General features: G+C 35.9%; 1 protein-coding gene across 9 annotated transcripts in view; it reads left to right on the forward strand.

The window, feature by feature from the left end:
- DTL (denticleless E3 ubiquitin protein ligase homolog) overlaps positions 1-18720 on the forward strand; it is a 39968-nt gene that overhangs the window by 9129 nt on the left and 12119 nt on the right. For all 9 annotated transcript variants that reach the window (XM_073803059.1, XM_073803054.1, XM_033853084.2 and 6 more), the window contains exons 6-12: positions 4240-4305; positions 5523-5635; positions 6900-6973; positions 8835-8938; positions 9250-9354; positions 11983-12095; positions 17535-17624. In XM_073803059.1, the coding sequence (XP_073659160.1) occupies positions 4240-4305; positions 5523-5635; positions 6900-6973; positions 8835-8938; positions 9250-9354; positions 11983-12095; positions 17535-17624 (665 nt within the window). The remainder of the gene's footprint in view (positions 1-4239; positions 4306-5522; positions 5636-6899; positions 6974-8834; positions 8939-9249; positions 9355-11982; positions 12096-17534; positions 17625-18720) is intronic.

An 18720-nucleotide genomic window follows, 5' to 3' on the forward strand; every position in this document is an offset into this window, starting at 1 on the left:
GGGATGCGGGTTCGTGCCCCGGTCCGGGAGGATCCCACATGCCGCGTAGCGGCTGGGCCCGTGAGCCATGGCCGCTGAGCCTGCGCGTCCAGAGCCTGTGCTCCGCAATGGGAGAGGCCACAGCAGTGAGAGGCCCGCGTACAGGAAAAAAAAAAAAAAATGAACTGAGATGTGAATGCACACACACCAAAACAAACAAACACAAAACTGAGGAGCATATAAATGCTTAGTGGGTTGGTTTTTTTGGGGTTTGGTTTTTGGGGGCGGTTTTTTGTAGGTAACGTGGTAGGAAAGATCATGATCCAGTTCTTTCAGCCCTATATGGGCAGAATACAAATAATCCTAAAGGACATAGTTATACTAGTGGAATTTGCCTTCCCTAAATATCTACCACCTGAAAACATGGAAAATGTTTTCATCTCTAATTGTCAGTTGCTCAGATGTGTGTTTTGTGTGATAAAATGGGTGTTAGAACTTCTAGTGAGTAATTAAAAATAATTATAAGTGTTTTTCTATTTCCCCTCCTACAAACTTATCTTCAAATTTGCACCTTCTTTCTCATTCTTCATTCTCCAGTTTAAGGCGAATCCTTCTTCCTAGAGCACTGGTTCTCAACCTTGACTCATTAGTCACCTAGGGAGGTGTTTTGTTTTGTTTTGTTTTTATTGAAGTATAGTTGATTTACAACGTTGTGTTAATTTCTGCTGTATAGCAAAGTGACTCAGTTATACACATTGGGGAGGTTTTTTAAAATACCAATTAAGTGTGAATCTCTAGGAGGTGGGCCAGGCGTCTATTTTGTTAAAATTCCTCAAGGGATTCCAGTGTGCAGCTAAGGTTAAGAAACATTCTTGATCCTCCCCAAGACCTTATGCTATCACTTACATCCCCACAGCTCCTCTGTCTTCAAGCTTTCCTTCTCTTGGCTCTTTCTCCATAGGAAAAACTCAAGCATATCTGTGGCCCGTCCAGAAAGAAACATCTTAACCTTGTATTCTCCTTCAGCTATCATCCTTTCTTTTTTTTTTTTTTTTTTTTTTTTGTGGTACGCGGGCCTCTCACTGTTGTGGCCTCTCCCGTTGCGGGACGCACAGGCTCAGCGGCCATGGCTCATGGGCCTAGTCGCTCCGCGGCATGTGGGATCTTCCCGGACTGGGGCACAAACCCGTGTCCCCTGCATCGACAGGCAGACTCTCAACCACTGCGCCACCAGGGAAGCCCAGCTATCATCCTTTCTTATTTCCTATCTCTTCTAAGTTTCTTAAGAGTAATCAAAACCCGGTTAAATGTCCTCATCTCAGTTTGGTTCAATCCATTCCATCTCTCTCTTCCTGAAATCACCCTGCCTTCTACTTGTTCAATATTTGACACTTCCGGCAAGTTATTTTAAAATTCATGAAAATTGTTTTCTTCCTTGGAATCTGTGATACCACTCCCTCTGTTTCTCAGTATTTCTGTTTATTCCTTCATAATTGCTTTTGTGAACTCCACTTCTTTACCTAACTTGAAGTGTTGACATGGCCCAGGATTTGGTATTTGGCCATCTTTTCCTTTCAGTCTGTACCTTCTCCCTGGACAGTTTCATTTATTCCAATTTTGTTTTGTTTTTTGCTCCACTTATATTGAACCAGATTGTATTTCCAGCTTTCACTTTTCCTACAAGCACTTCAAGTTCAGCATACCCAAAACTGAACTCATGATTTCTCCCAGCAGCACCATCTTTCCCCTGTGCTCTAAAATCCTTTCTCTTCAGCCTGAAGAAAGTCCCTTAACATTTCTTGCAGTTCGAGTCTGGTTGTAATTAACCCCCTTTGTTTTCCTTTATATGAAAATGCCTTTATTTCATCTTCACTATTAAAGGATATTTTTGTTGGATATAAAATCCAGGTTGACGGGGTTTTTCCTTTCATTACTTGAAGGTGTTGTTCCAGTGTCTTCCATGGTTTCTGTGGAGAACTCTGGTCATTTGAATCCTTTCCCTGTATGTACTATGTTGTTTCTTCCGACTGCCTTTGGGGTTTTCTGTCTTGGTTTGCAGCAGTTTGACTGTGATGTGTCTAGACATGGTTCCCTGCAAAATTATCCTGTTTGAGGCTTGCTGAGCTTTTTGAATTTGTAAATTTACAAATATGTGTCACTGAATCTGAGAATTTTTCTGCCATGATTTCTTGAAATATTTTTTTCTGCCCAATTTTCTCTCCTGGGACTCCAATTACTCATGTATTAGACTTTTTGAAATTGTCCCATGAATCCTTGAAGCTTTCTTCATCTTTATCAGTTTTCTTAAATTTGAGATATAATTAACACCCCATAAAATTCACCCATTTAATATGTACATTTCACTGGTTTTTAATTTTCTTATAGAGTTTTGCAGCCATCACCACAATCTAAGTTTAGAATGTTTCCATCAACCCAAAAAGAAACCAGAACCTGTTAGCAGTACTTTCCGTCTTACCAGCCCTACACAACCACTGAACTACTTTCTCTATATATAATTTGCCCCTTCTGCACCTTCGTATAAATAGAACCACACAATATGTTGTTGGCTTCTTTCGCTTAGCATAATGTTCAATCTTATTTTTCTCTCTTCCTCAGATTGAATGATTTCTGTTGATCTGTCTTCAAGTTCATAGACGTTTTCCTCTGTTCTCTCCATTCTGCTCTTAAGCCTATCCAGTGAATTTTATCATTTCAGAAGTTGTGGGCTTGGGTTCTAAAATTTCCATTTGTTTTCAATAAGTTCTGTTTGTTACTCTGCTGAGATTTCTCATCTTTTCATTGATTATGAGTGTCTCTTTATTTCACTTGACAGTAATATCTGTTTTACAACCAGACCTGATAAATCAACATCTGGGTTGTTTTGAGGCTGGCCTCTGTTGATTTCTTTTCCCTTGAGAATGACGCATTTTCCTGGCTCTGTATATGGCAAGTAACTTAAGATCATACCCTGGGCATTGGGAATGGTGTGTTGGACTCTGAATTCTGTTATGTTGCTCAGGAAAGAGTTGGTGTTTTTGTTTTAACAGGCAGTTAAATCATTTAGACTCAAATAGCATAATGTGAAGACAGTCAGTTCAGAAGATCGGATCTCAATTCAGTTCTTTAATTTAAGCCTTAGTTGGAAGCTGCTTTTAGCTATCCTATGCACATATGGTTTGGGGGTCAGCCAGAGACTTGAGCTAAGCTTAAACACAGAATTAGGGTTTCCCTTTCTCTGCTGTCTCCAGGCTTCCCCACTTCCTCTGGCAGCTCTTCTTGCCCCTGTCCTCTTTTCCTAGTTCCTCTGGCTTGAAAGATGGTCTTTTTGTTGGCCCTTTGACTGCCTGGTTCTGATGCTACAACTGTGGCTGCCCTCAAGGTAAAACCACAAAAAATCAGGAACTTACCCTAGGCCAGTCACTTGCTTCAGGTGTTGACTCCCTTACAAAAATTGTATGTTTTTGGTCAATCTGTATGACCCTCAAGTAGCTGTTTTTTGTATTTTGACCAGAACACTTATCAAATTAATCCACCTACAATTTGATAAGTGCTCCCTCTTTCATACAGGAAGCAGAATTTTTTGGTTTAATTTTAAAGAATAAAGTATGACAGATAAACTGGAGTTCCCCTGTGTTCCCTCTCCTGATCTGACCGCTCTCCTTCCATCCCCAGAGGCAACGCCTTTCACAAACTTTATGTGGATGTGGTTTGTATCTTTATACTGAGACAATACAGCTTGGAGGTTTGGAATATGGGCTCTGGATACATACTGCCAAAAATAATAACCTTTGCAAGTTACATATCCTCCCTATGCCTTGGTTTTGCTTATCTGTAAAATGGGGATAATAATTCCCACCTAATAGGGTTGATAACAAGGATTGAGGTCATTTATAAAAAAGCACTTAGGATAGTGTCTAAAACTTAATAAGCACTCAGTATATTTTGGTTATTGCTTATTTATCATTATTCTTACTACAACTTTATAGTATAGTATTTCATGTGGTTTTAAAGAAAATTTACAGAGAGGGATTATTCTATCAAGTTTTTGCTCAACATAAGCATTTTGAGTTCTTTATAATCCTTTCCCTTCACAGCTTTGTTTTCTTATTTGTGTTGAGCTATATATTTTTATCATTTTTAATCTCCAGGGCCAATTACAGTACCTAGCATATAATAGATACTCTAGGAAATTTAAATTGAAATATATGTGTCACTGACTGGTTTTGTTAACTTCTTGATAAACTGTTTATGTGTCTGCAGCTGTCTTCTGTACAGGTGGAAGAGATGGCAACATTATGGTCTGGGACACCAGGTGCAACAAAAAAGGTAATCTAGTTCCATTTTAATTTTGATATATGTGGGATTGCCCCATAATAATTCTGAATGAAAGAATCAACTGTTTCACCTGATTACCACCAGGGGGCACATGTTCATAAACCACAATTCTGCTCTGTTCAGTTCTCAGGATCTTAGTGATTGTTTTAAGTATTACCCTCCATATTTACCTCATATTGTCTTCTGAACTATAATGCCATTTACCTAAATTATTGATGGAATTGAAATTATTAGTACATGATCTTTTATTTTAATTTTAAAAATTTGGGAACTTTTAAGAATTGGATTAAATTAAATATAATTATACTCATATTGCCCCATGATACCATTAAGCAGAAAGCAATGATCATCTCCCTGCTTCACTTTTTTGTAAAAACATTATTTTTAATAGACTATTTTTTAGAGCAATTTTAGATACACAGCAAAATTGAACAGAATGTACAAAGAGTTCTCTCCGTACTGATATACCTCCTGTCCCCACACAGCCTCTCCCACTGTCGACATGTCCAACGTCCAACCAGAGTTGGACATTTGTTACGATTGGTGAACCTACTCTGACACATCATTATCACCCAGTGTCCGTCTGTACTTTACATTATGGTTCACTCTTGGTATTATACATTCTCTTGGTTGTGACAAACATATAGTGACATATACCTACCATTATAGTATCATACAGAATAGTTTCTCTGCCGTAAAAGTCCTCTGTGCTCTACCTAGTCATCCTGCACGCCCCCCAACCTCTAGCAATCACTGATCTTTTACTATCTCCATGGTTTTGTTCCCAGAATGTCATATAATTGGAATCATACAGTATGTAGCCTTTTCAGATTGCCTTCTCTCACTTAGTAATACGTATTTAAGGTCTGTTTATGGCTTGTTATCTCATTTTTTTTTAGCACAGAATAATATATCATTGTCTACATATGCCACAGTTTTATTCATACATTCCCCTACTGAAGGATATCTTTGTTGCTTCCAAGTTTTGGCAGTTATGAATAAAGCTGCTATAAATATCCATGTGTTTATTTCCTTTTTATACATCATAATCTCACCACAAGAGATGTAGTACAGTAGCCCTGCTGGCTTCTAATTTCACTAATTTAATAAAGAATATAATTAATTTTGACATCTTATATATAAATGTTACATTCAGCATGGGAATAAAGTTCTGAAACCTAAACCATTTACCTTGGAATATTTTTCAGATGGATTTTATAGGCAAGTGAATCAAATCAGTGGAGCTCACAATACCTTAGACAAGCAAACCCCTTCAAAACCTAAGAAGAAACAGAATTCAAAAGGGCTTGCTCCTTCTGTGGTAAGGTTTTATAACTGTATACATGTGTGCAGATCTTGACAGTAGCATAGAGTCTCATTTTAGGGAATTCGTTGGGCATAAAATAGGAGCTAGAGATTCAGTCAATGAATGAGAATCTTCATTTCCTCTTGATGTCACTGGTTTATTGCTTAATACCAGTTCAGTACCTATGGTACTGGTACTCAAACTCTAGTGTGCAACAGAGTCACTTGGGGAATATGTTAAAAATTCAATTTCCTGAGACTCATCCCTAGAGATCTCCATGCATACACATCATCTACAGTATGATGTGATTCATTAGGAAAAGGAGATGGGTAGTTTGAAGAAGCATATTAAGTACCATGATACAGTATTCTGTAGGGGAAAGGAATCCCTGTTGTTGTTTTCATAATACAAACTGCAGAAAAGATATGGGCTTTTTATTATTTTTGTTTTTTAATATTTGGCAAAAGATTATAAAATATTTTGAGAAATATTGGGGTAAAATATAGTACCTCTTTAGCATATTATAGTCAAAGCTCAAACAATGCCCATAATACAGCTTTTTTCTTTAAGAAAAATCACCAGTGTTCTTACTTGAATTTGTTTATTTTTCTAGTATTCTTGGTGTATAGAGTCTTAGTTAATATTTTGGGGACGTGTGGTTGCTAGAACATTAGGACTTAAAATTACATGGGCATGAATGGAAACTGACAGGGTTATTAGCATGTGATTTTTGGAGGCCAGATGAAGTTAAAATGAGTAACATTTCAGACTTTTCATCAGATTCTTAGCCAAGAAAACTTAACAGCAATTAGGAGGTAAAACTCTACTAGCTCCTTTAGAGTTTTCATAGCATGTAACCATCTTTCGTTCACAATTCTTTAGACACTCGTATATGACAATCTGGATAGATGGCAACATTTTATAGATGAAACAGATACAGGTTAAATGAGGTTCCTAAGGATAGACAGTAGGGATGATTTCAAATAGAGCTAGTAGACTTAGACAAGTACTAAAATCTTGTGTTAATCACCAGTTTTTTCTTGAATACGAGTCAAAGTGTTCATACTATGTAATATAACATGATGTTTAGGTCACTTCCTTGCTAAAATTACTTCTTGGTCTGCATATATATCTGACTAGGATTATTGGAAGGGCAAGATCTAGTCATACTCAGTTTAGGGGAAAAAGCCATCATTTTAGCGCCTTGGTCTCTTGATAGTGAAGATTGTTATAGCCAAAATAGGATTTCCTTCTTTTCTTTTTCTTCCTTGTGCTGTAGGATTTCCAGCAGAGTGTTACTGTGGTCCTCTTTCAAGATGAGAATACATTAGTCTCAGCAGGAGCCGTGGATGGGTAAGACGAGTCTTTATTTCTTGGTTCTTTTGGTGAGCTGTCTTTCATGAACTGGGATGGGGAAGTCACCTAGACCCATTATAATTCAATGTGTGTGCTTTTAACTTTCAACATAGTGAGTACCCAGCTGAGAAGAGGAATTACAGATCACACTGGAAAATATCTAGTTAGGACTCTTGCTCAAATAATTAAATGAGATAATGTATCACACTTAGCACATTTCTAGCACATAGGAGGAGTGTTGGCTGCTGCTGCTATTATAGAGAAGCTGGCTGGGTAACTTGCTTGTCTGTGCAGTGTAATTTAATCAAGGATTCTTATTTTGAGGAGCAAAATTTCTGTTACAGGCATATATCAGAGATATTGCAGGTTTGGTTCCAGACCACTGCAATAAAGCTAATATCACAAAAAAGGGAGTCACACGAATTTTTTTGGTTTCCCAGTATATATAAAAGTTATATTTATATTATGCTGTATTTATATTAGTATATTATAGTTTATTATATTACTATATAGTTATATTTACATTGTAGTATACTAAGTGTGTGATAGCATTATGTCTAAAATAATCAATATACAGACCTTAATACAAAAATATTTGATTGCTAAAAAATGCCAAAATAATTACAATAGTAGCATCAAAGATCACCAATCACAGATCACTATAACAAATATAATAATGATGAAAAAGTTTGAAGCATTGGGAGAATTAGCAAAATGTGGCACAGAAACATGAAGTGAGAAGATGCTTTTGGAAAAATGGCGCCTATAGACTTGCCACAAACCTTCAATTCGTAAAAGAACGCAATATCTGTAAAGCACAATAAAGCAAAGCACAGTAAAATGAGGTATGCCTGTATTTTTGATTTTGTCTTTTCTGGTTTAGTAATATCCTAAAAGGAGGAATATGATTCTGGACATGTAACTGGCATTTCTGGGAGCAATCTAACTAGATTGATAGGCCTAAAGACTTTCACATACTTTCCTTCTATGATTGCTTTGAATTTTTGGCTTCCAAATAAGTCTGTGATACTTCTTGATTGTTTGCTTTGTTGGAATTTAAGTTCATTGAGTATAGGGGCTCTTTTTAAAATTCTCTTCTTTGCCCTGTTTTTGCCCCTATCTCCCAAGACATCCCTCCCTTCAAAAGTTTTAATTTTAAAATATGATGGCTTAATAAACTAGAGTTTCTGTTGTGTCCTCTGGACACTTAAACTCTTCTGTGGACTGAATTCTCAGGCACAAATGTAGAATTATCTAAAGGTTATTAGTTATATTTGTAAATGGCTGTGAAAGCTTTGCTTCCAAGGATACTTCCCTTTTATAACCAAGCTTGTGTTTTCAAGTTGCCTACAAAGTAGATGTAGAAGATTAAGAAAATTATTCCAATAGATGAAATGAAAAAATACTTTATTTCACAGGAAAATTTGTTTAGACTAGATTACTTAAGGAGTTAATATATGAAGATATAACCATAGGGACAGAGCTTAACGCTTAATGATGTCAGAAGTTACATGCAGAATGTTAAAGGCTTAGGAAGTGCGTTTTTTCGGAAAACAATGAAACAATGACTATCAGCAGTCAACCTTCATCTTCCTTTTCCGCTCCCTTGAAGTAAACTCAGGGCAACCCATCAGTGGGTCAGATCACATCTGTTTCCGTTCTGCCAGAATTGTTAGCCTGACGCTGGAGACAAGAGTATGAGATAGTTCAATCTGTTTCCCAATGACATATCCTCACTGTACCTGGTTGATGTGCCAGAGGAATTAGATTAAAAGTCATTTCACATTCATATGTAGTTGAAACTGATTGGTGTTGGAGAAAGACTATAAAATAACTATTTCTTTACCTTGGTTTTTAGGGTAATCAAAATATGGGATTTACGTAAGAATTATACTGCTTATCGGCAAGAACCCATAGCATCCAAGTCTTTCCTGTACCCAGGTAGCAGCACTCGAAAACTAGGTAAGCCTTTGCGTATTCATTAGGACTTTTTTGTAGGGCTTTTTTGGATATGTAAGTTTTGTTAAAATTTTTAAAGTAAATATCAAGCTAGTTTTCAGCAACTATTATTCTCTGTTGACTTGAGAAGCTAATATATGGAAGTATCTTTTTGAAGTTCAAAAGATAGAAACTCCTAAGAATAATTTTGGTTTGTATATACTTTAGGGAAGAAGAATTCTGATGATTCTTGTGAAATGATCTAAAAACATCATTTTCACCTCAGTTCTACTCTCCTTCATCAGCACATGCTAACTAAAGTTTCCTTTTTCTAGGATACTCAAGTCTGATTTTGGATTCTACTGGCTCTACTTTATTTGCTAACTGCACAGATGACAACATCTACATGTTCAATATGACTGGATTAAAGACTTCTCCAGGTAGGAGCTTAGTCATTCAGATTCTCTTTCCTGGAAACTAATAGGGTTTTTTTTGCTAATGAGAATTTAATGTTGATTTTTTTTTTTTTTCCTGTACCAAATTTATGAAGACATAAAAGGACTTTGGGGTCTTCGATTAGTTCCAGTGATGTTTTTATAGATGTATTTACCTTGTGATGATTTCACAAGTGAACAGAATCCTGCTCTGTGTGGTAACTTAATAGTCTCTCCCAAAATTATACCCCTTTGGGTATACTTAAAATTATCTCAATTTTTGTGGGATAGAGAAGGTTGTTCTGCCCGGGTTTTGTCCTATTTGGGAACTGTTCATTAAAATTAGGGGACCTCTGGATGTTTTCCCTAACCTCACCTTTTTATTTTTCTTCAAGAAAATTATAAGTGGAATCTGACTTTAAAGCTGATAAATAACATTTTAAAAAATCAAAGTTTTTCAAGCATACTCTAAGAGGGTTATTTGAATTTCATCATTTTAAGAACATTATCAATTATTTAAGCAAGCTGCATATTTTGTAACCTACTTCTCAGGTATAGCTCTGTCAGAAACTGACTTTGAATTCTATAACCAATCCCTAGAGCTACCCAGTTCCCAGTAAAGTAAGATGTGTTGATAAAAAAGAAATCTTAAAATTGTACAGAATTTAGCTGGGCTCTTAGAGAAGTTTCTAAAGACTGACCCCTAGCCATTGTTAGGACTTTGGTATCTGTGGCAGTTACCCAATTGGTATTTTCAGTGCCCTGGGTTAGGTCTGACGTTGTCTAAACAAGAATAAGAGTATTTGGAAAAGGGAAGAGGTTTTATAACTTTGCTTGCTGTCTTCGTGAATGGAATTAGAACTTGGACAATTTCTAATTTATTTAGCCGTATAAAACAGACTCTTTCAAATTTTTCCCTAAAAGATAAAAGCCTAATTATATTATCAGATGTCCAAGAGCTCTTTCTGTATCATTTTGTTATAGTGTGGCACCAAAAGGGGCTTTGAATTTAGTTGTCCTTCTGCCATTAAAACAAATATGCCCAAGGCCACTTTACTAATAATTTAGTAACCTTTTTCCTGTGCTCCTGAAATAATTTGATTGGCTCTCATATATAGATAGGTAGGTAGGTAGATACATAGGTATGTTCCTTAGAAATTGAAAGACAGACGTGTGTGTGTGTGTGTGTGTGTGTGTGTGTGACACATCTGGTAATTGCTCGTCTTTTTCAAAACTTTAGAAAGGGTCCTGGACTCAATACTTGATCTCCTATACTTTTAATTCACAGCATTTTATTACACTAAGTGATGTTCATAAAGATGACTCTGAAGCACTTTAATGAAGATTTTAAAAGCCCGAACTGTCAAAGATTAAATTAAACTAATTAAAGCCAATACAGGTTTTAGAAGGATTTTTCACATGGTTTGAAACATTTACTGTGTACTTTATGTTGGCTTTCTTAGACCAGCAGAGGGCAATGAATACTTACGAGTTTAGTGGGAAATTTGGTCTATAGTTTTCCATTCGTAGCTAAGAGTTGAGAAAGATGAACAATTGTAGTTTTGGAGTTGTAGTCAGAATAAAGGAGCCTGTTTATTTTGTGGGGATTTATCTATCATAGTTGCTCTATAATATGTGTATCTGAATTGATTCATATCCTGCTTAACTTTCACAATAATAGTATTTGATATGGGGGTTATTTGATGTGCAGGCTTTTTCTTAAAGGCCTATAAATACAAAGTTTTTTTCCAGTGTTATTCTAGCAAAAGGAAGGGATTTTTGTGAGTACTTACAGAAAGCTGTTAAGTCCCTTAATAATTCTTTTTTCCCCTCCATTAGAAGATTGGAGTGAAATATTTTTTCCTGCCTAAATGTATCCTTAAATTTTCTAATGACTGAGATTTTTTTCTTTTATTTCCTAGTAGTATTCTGATGCCAGAGGCCTCAGGTTTTGGTCTCCTTAGGATAAAAGAACTTGTCAAGTACGTTATGCTAGATTGGATAGTGAGAAGTCTAAACCTAACCTAGTTGGAGTATCTTACATATGAATATATAGCTTACCCCACTTCAGCCTATTTAAAGTGCTAGATTTAAGGTTACCACATCTCAGATAAGCTATCCATAAATCTTAACTCTCCTTTCATTGATTTTTACCTGTTCATACAACAAATGTTTGAAGATCTCCTCTGTTCAAAGCATTATAAGAAAACGATATTTATGAAATTTATCCTTAAGATAAGTCTAAGAGGAGGAAAGATGAATGTTTAATGCAACGGAAGAAACCTAGCCTAGGGTGAGGAGAGAGAGGTCTAATAAAGGCACTTTACTAAAGGATTGGACCCCAGCTCCATTCTTGTCCTTTAAGAATATTTTTCATCACTTTCTTCTCTACAGCCAGTTCCATACCAAGTATTTGGGTTTAGATTGTGAGATTGGGTGTAATATAAAGCCTCTTTCTAGGATTTCCATTCTTTCCCTGCCAATGTCCAGTTCTTTTTTATTTGGTGACTAGCTTGACCATCTGCTTCAGTAATCAGTACACTAATAAAACTTGTTAGAACATGTATACTCCTCATTTATTTGAAAACTGGAAATAACAAGAGCCAAGTAATTTGATTTTTTTTCCTCTGGCAGTGGCTATCTTCAATGGACATCAGAACTCTACCTTTTATGTTAAGTCCAGTATTAGTCCGGATGACCAGTTTTTAGTCAGTGGCTCAAGTGATGAAGCTGCCTACATCTGGAAGGTAAGTTACCGAACTTTCCCCACAAAGGTGAGGCTGAAGTATTCTTGCAAATATTTCTTCTGTCCAAGATGAGGTAAGGTTAATGTAAACACATACTTTAACTTTTCTGTATCAGATGTTTAGTAAAAATTGCTTCTTGCCTCTTAATATAGCCAAAACTTCACTCTGATTCTGACAGAAGATATCACACTTTCATGGTCAGCTTCTCAGAAATTGACAATCCATATCCTCCAACAGTTTTACAGATTATCAGGAAGTTGAGAATTCAGAAGACTGGAAAGAATCTTAAATACTTTGTCCTGCTTCCTGGAAAAACATGCTGTTCTGCCTTTCTGCCCTGTGTTTTCAAACTCTCATTCAAAACACAGTGTTTGGATACTAGAATCCTACCCCCTAATCACACTTGCAAAAAACACTCACTCAAAAATATTCATATAATAATTGTGTTCTTTAGTCTCCTCTAAGTGGCCAATCTTCAGGCTATTGAAATAGATGTGGTTGCTTTGTTAGTTTTGTACATCTTTAATAGCATTATTTATTCATTTATTTATTTATTTTACAGATTTCCCATTTCTGTTACAGAAATTTATAATTTCTTTTTTTACATTTTAAATAAACAGTGGTTCTAAAGTGACTACTCTAGGCTAAGAAACTTAATGCTGTCAATTTGAAGTCAAGTGGAGAAAATTGAAATATGAGTAGCACTTGCTGACCACTGGAAAATGTCTCTTGTGGAATAATTAATTATAGAAATGTCTGAGTTCAGAGAAAGAATAAGAGCATTAAGGCATTGTTTTCCTAGGGCTAGAAATTATTATCTTCCAGATTGCCCTACAATGTCATAAACTTCCTTGATATTGGTGAATTGAATGATCAGAGTTCACACATTTTGGATTTTAGAGTCATAATGTCTAAAACTTCATAGACCTATAGGTTCAATATTATCAAATTCCTTCTCAGGAGGAAATTGTATCATTCTTAGTACTGCCAATCTGTAGAAAGTCATATCTTTAATGCAGGGCAGGGGTAGATCCTGTCATGTATGAAGCATAATTCTTCAGCTTAATTTCATCTGGTCCTGAGGGAGGTACTAAAAAATGCTTTTTCTATATACCTGTAGGTTTGCAACTCTAGTTGCAAAAATGCAACACTACCTTATCAAAAGCTTTAGTAACAATAACCTAGATGGTCACAAGGTGGAGATACTGTTCTATCCAAGATGCCTTTGTGTTGACCTTACCTCTTTTTCTTCAAGCACATTTGTTGTATTTTTAAAATGAAAAATTTGCTTATAAAATGTACAGTTGAGAACTCCCTCTTATGGTAAGAGTTTTTGCGTAGCTTCCTGTCTATAAAATTCTTCTGACTTGAGCTTTAAACTTTATGTGACTAGCACTAATGTTTCTGTCTCATAATCTGGTCTTATGCTGTGTATTTATTGTCTTTTGGTTTTCCCTTTCCCCTTCCCTCACTGTTTTACCTACATTCCCTTCTCTACTACCAAGGGAGGTACCAAGGTCTGTATCTTTTTAAGTTTTTTCTTAAAAACAAAATTTCAGACATACCAAAAAGTATAATAAAGGATTATGCAAAAAAAAAAAACTTTAGGCACTGATCATTTTTTTAAATCATTTAAAATCAGCTTCTTAATTATATATATATATAAAATTATATATTATGTATGTGTATATGTATAGTCTTATTGCCAATTCTTCAATTTATTTGTTTTCTGTGTTTTGTTTTTTTCTTTTTATTGCCAAGCCTTAAAGTTCCTCCCTAGCTCTAGTACAAATGCTTGCTTTTTTTTTTTCCTTCTTGGTTTCAGGAAATCAGGGTTGAGGGTTGCTTCCTCTCTTTAAAGACATGAAGTAAAGATACTTGGTGGTTCATTAGTAACCCATTTCAGGCATTCAATCAGTAGGTATCACACACATGGGTGACCCTTTCTGAATTCTAGGCTGGGTCACATGTCGGTGCTGAATGATGTGGTTCAAACATGATGTTCTCCTGCCTGTCCCTCAGTGTGCAGGTTCTGATATTTGAGATCCTGGCAAACTTACTGCTCCTAAAATTGAATGTGCCTAGTGAGGTGGCTCAGTTTCTCTTTTCCATGATAAGGAAAAGTGGGAGGGGTGTAGTTTAAAAAAAATTGCACACAAGCTGAGTATTCAGGCTGTTAGGTCAGAATTCTCTCAGGTGTTAGGATTCTCCTATGCCAAAAAAGCCCATGGGCCCAAGAAAACAGGGTGAAAGAAGGGAATTTTAGATCTCAAGACAGAAGAGAATGGCCTTTTAATCCTCACCACTGGCCAGCAAAGAGGAGATGTAACATAATTAGACTTCCTGACACTGAGGCCTAAGACTTAAGAATTAAAAGATTTAATATTATGTTATTTTTCTTTTTTAATTTCCTACCCCCTGTCCTCCTCTCACCCCTACCCACCTCCCCTTCCCTGGTTCATTTCTGATAGAGCCACTGAATAGTATTGAAGTGGTTATAAATAAACTGATTTGGCACCATCATTCTACCACTGATTGGCGAAACATTGAGCCTGACACTTTAGGAAGTGTAAATGATCTCTTGGCAAAAATGAAGATTAGTTTTGGTTTCTAACTGGGCAGAGTAAGGAGGTTTTTTGAGGAAAAGTGCTGATCTTTTTTTCATGTTCAAGTATACAAAACGTTTTATGAAGTCTGTAGGTTAGAGCCAGTTACTTCATAGTTCTGGGAGTTTTAACTTCGGAATTTCTCATGCCTTGAGTTAGTCTTTATAACAACTAAAATTTGTAAGAGAGGACAATTTTCTGTGTTTTGACCATTCTCAGAATGCATAGATGTTTAAGTGTCTCTTGGATTTAATAGTCACCTCTTCTTGTTTGAAAGTAGAGGGAGGTTTTTAAAAAATGAAATTATCATTGTGATAATATTTTTATAATAATGAAGTGACAATAAATAAAAACTTATTTGAATAAAAATGAAGGATTTAAAAGTCACCTGAGTTTCATTAGAAGAAATTAATCTTCTTTGAAGTAGTCACCAAGTATAGTTTACCATACTAGGATAGTCCTCAACTGTGAAAGCACTTGTTACTAACGTTCATAAAAACTTGTTGGACATCAGTTCTCATTCCAGCCCACAACATGCCCTTCCCTCCATTTTTTTTTGTTGAGATAGAATTTGTATAATGTAAAATTCACCATTGTAGTCACCTTAAAGTGTACAATTCAGTGATTTTTTTTTTCACATAAGCACAGTATTGTGCAACCATCCCCACTGTCTCATTCCCAAATATTTTCATCACCCCATACCCTTTAAGAGTCACTTTCAGCTTCTGGCAACTACTAACCTATGTTCTGTCTCTAGGGATTTGACTATTCTGAACATTTCCTATAAATGATCTTTTATGCCTGGCTTTGCTTTCACTTAATGTTTCAAGGTTTATCCATGTTGTTGCATGTATCAGTACTTCATTCCTCTTTACGACTGAATATTCCATTGTATGTATAGACCTTGCTTTACTTATTTATTCATCAGTTGATGGAGATTTAAATTATTCCACTTTTTGGCTTTATGAACAAAGCTACTATGAACATTCATGTACAGATTTTTGTTTGAACATGTCTTCAGTTCTCCTAGGAGTGTATACCTAAGAGTAGAATTGCTGGGTCATGTGGTAATTAATTCTGTGTTTAACTGTTTGAGGAACCTTCCCCTCACTTTTAATGCTGTGTAAAGTACCTGGCTCATGGTAATCATTTCAATAAATGCTGACTTTTGTTACTATTATTATTCCTGCCTTATTATCAAATTGTAAAAAGTTTTTCTAACAGGTCTACCCTTTGTGTTTTTTTTCTTTTAAATCCTATAGATAAATGCAGAAATGTACATACATTCTATTGGTGGATATTTGTTTTTTCTTGACATTAATTTTAATCTTTGGTATAGACAGTCAGGTTTTCCTAGGTATTTTAATGCCTAGGAAAATGAGGAAGGGGCAGGATCATGAAATAAAGAGCTAGAAGCAACAGGCAAGTAAACCAATGGAGTAAAATAATGTGTTGTTACCAGGGAGGGTCAGGAGGACATGAGGATTTCCTCTTCCTTTTAACTTGCTGCTTGCAGTACTCCTTGGGCCTTGGGTAGAGAAACTTTATGGGCTGGGGCCATAAAGAACTTCTGTGACTTGAGATAGAGACTATCTTGAAAGTCTTTTCTAAAATATGCTACCTTGTGAAAGAATGAGCTCTTGTTCTCTGTGGCATTGTAGGAGTAGGCAGCAAGTGAGGTCCTTTTAGATCTCAAGAAAAAGCCCAGCAAGGCAAATTAGATTCTGCTCTTTGTCTTCTTCGGCTTTTTGAATCATTACATATGTGCCATTTAACCCAAGAGAGGAGTAGTAATAATTGAGTTGGGTAACCTTATGAATCAGTGTGTCGAATCCCTTTAACTACAGTCTGAGGAGTCCATTAAGCTTACTTAGTAATTCTCACAAATATTCTTCCCAGAATGCCTCCACTTTCTTCATACAAATGAGCAATGATTCAGATCTTCAGGAAAATGAAAAGAGAATAATTTCTCTTTTTCAAACACATGCTAATAATAGCTGTGTGAGTTTGTACTCCATGTTGTGCTGATTAATGCCCATGGCCTCTGATAGGGATTGACAGCTCTTGAATGAGTCAGCTGTCAAATGCACATCACTAATGGCATCGAATGAGCGTGAAAATATTCTTAGTCACATGTGTAGTACTGCACAATGTGACCCTTCTTTATACATTAAAATGTATTGAGATGTGGCAATACTTAACTTGAAAATTCAAGATTTCTTTAAGCAAATGAATTTAAATAAAATTTTAGAGGAATTTTTTTTCCAAAATGGATAAAAAGTGCCATGTAGAATATAGCTTATACCCCTTCAAAATGAAGGAGTATAACTGGGCTTTCTTAAAAGTCAGTGAGTCTTCTTTTGGAAGAAAGACTGTCCTCTTGTCCCAAGAGATCTGCTAGCATGTCTCAGGTACCTTCAGGACTTAGTAAGTGCAGCGTTCCTGGAAGTAGCTGACTAGAGAAGATCTAAAGTTGTCTAGGCTCCACTTGAAGTGTACTACCTAGTTGCTGAACCTTACCCTTTCAGTCTTGAATTTTAGTCAAAATACGTATAGCTAAGTTGTCCTGATTTGAAATAAGACCTGTCCTGGTATGTAAGCTCATATTGTTTACTTATTTTGGCTATTTTCATTCTGTTTTCTCAGATTAATGACAGAAATACTTTCATTGCCCATTGGGACTTTTTCTGAGCTATAAGTAGGCATGTCTAGGGGCTTTTGGTAACAACCCTAAAGCTCTCTAAGGTACAGCTATGGAGAAATTCGAAGCCTCTGTCTGGGAGACCTACCACTGCTCTGCTGACTTGTTTTTTTCTTTTTGATGTTGTGATAGGTCTCCATACCCTGGCATCCTCCTACTGTGCTCCTGGGTCATTCTCAAGAGGTCACATCTGTGTGCTGGTGTCCATCAGACTTCACAAAGGTTTGTAGGTGAATCTGTGGTTGGTTTAAAAAGTAGATCACAGGTTTGTAGGTTTTTCCAAGGTCAGCTTGAGAGTTAATACAGACTTTTATGTTTATATAGACATTTAAAAGATCTAGAGGCCATCCAGAATCTGTATCATCATTAATCACACATATTCTATTTTTTATACCAATAGATAAACTGTATTATGCACTAAAGAATAAGTGGATTTCTTAGTTCCCTAGAGTCATTCCTTTCCTAAACATAGGATTTAAGTTTTTAACATTAATAAAATTTCATTTTAAAATCGAAGGTAAAAAGAAAATCTAAGGTGAAAACTAGTGTTTCTGACTTTCTACATATTATCAATGTAGTGTATTAAAGGTAACACCTTGACTGTTCTTCACAGTCCAGTTTGGGTTCTCACATGCCTGAAAAATGCTTACTGTGAAGTCTTAACGTGTTAGGCTGTCTGTGACTAAACTAGAGAAGAAGTAGCTCCAAAGTATTTTAGACACTTTGAAAAGAAGAAAATATACTTACTTAAAAATTTTTTTAATAGTGATACTAAAAACAAGTAAAAACCCTGAAAGGTAGAAATCCCAGAAACATAAACAAACTCCACATACATCTAGGGATTTCATATAATAGTGGCCCGAGTTCCACTCACTTCTCCAGGGCCTACCTTTGGTCTTTGGGTTATTTTGGGTTTGCAGGAAATGTCCCTTCTGTGGAGAGCTCCTTTTTATCTATTATGTTTTGAAGGTTTGTTGCCTATTATTCCCATCTGTTTTTTTATCTTCCAGAATCTTCTCATGGTCTGATCTACTCATGGCATCCCTGCTAGCTTTCCAGTACTACTGTGGATTTCCTTTTATTTCTATATCCCTATATAACCATTTCTGTGATGAGCTTCATGATAGACATTTTTTGAAATCATTGCTTTAATCACCAAAAATTACACCCCTATGGCATTTTCCCTCTAAGATTCCCTGTGATTTCCAGTGAAACGTCTGCTTTTAATGTGGAATTTTATATCTTCATAGAACTTACTGAGATGATTTTTTTTTATTATTCAGTTAATTATCATCTTTTTCCATCCATCATATATTGC

Source organism: Tursiops truncatus, chromosome 1, assembly GCF_011762595.2.
Source record: "Tursiops truncatus isolate mTurTru1 chromosome 1, mTurTru1.mat.Y, whole genome shotgun sequence".
Classification (NCBI taxonomy): domain Eukaryota; kingdom Metazoa; phylum Chordata; class Mammalia; order Artiodactyla; family Delphinidae; genus Tursiops; species Tursiops truncatus.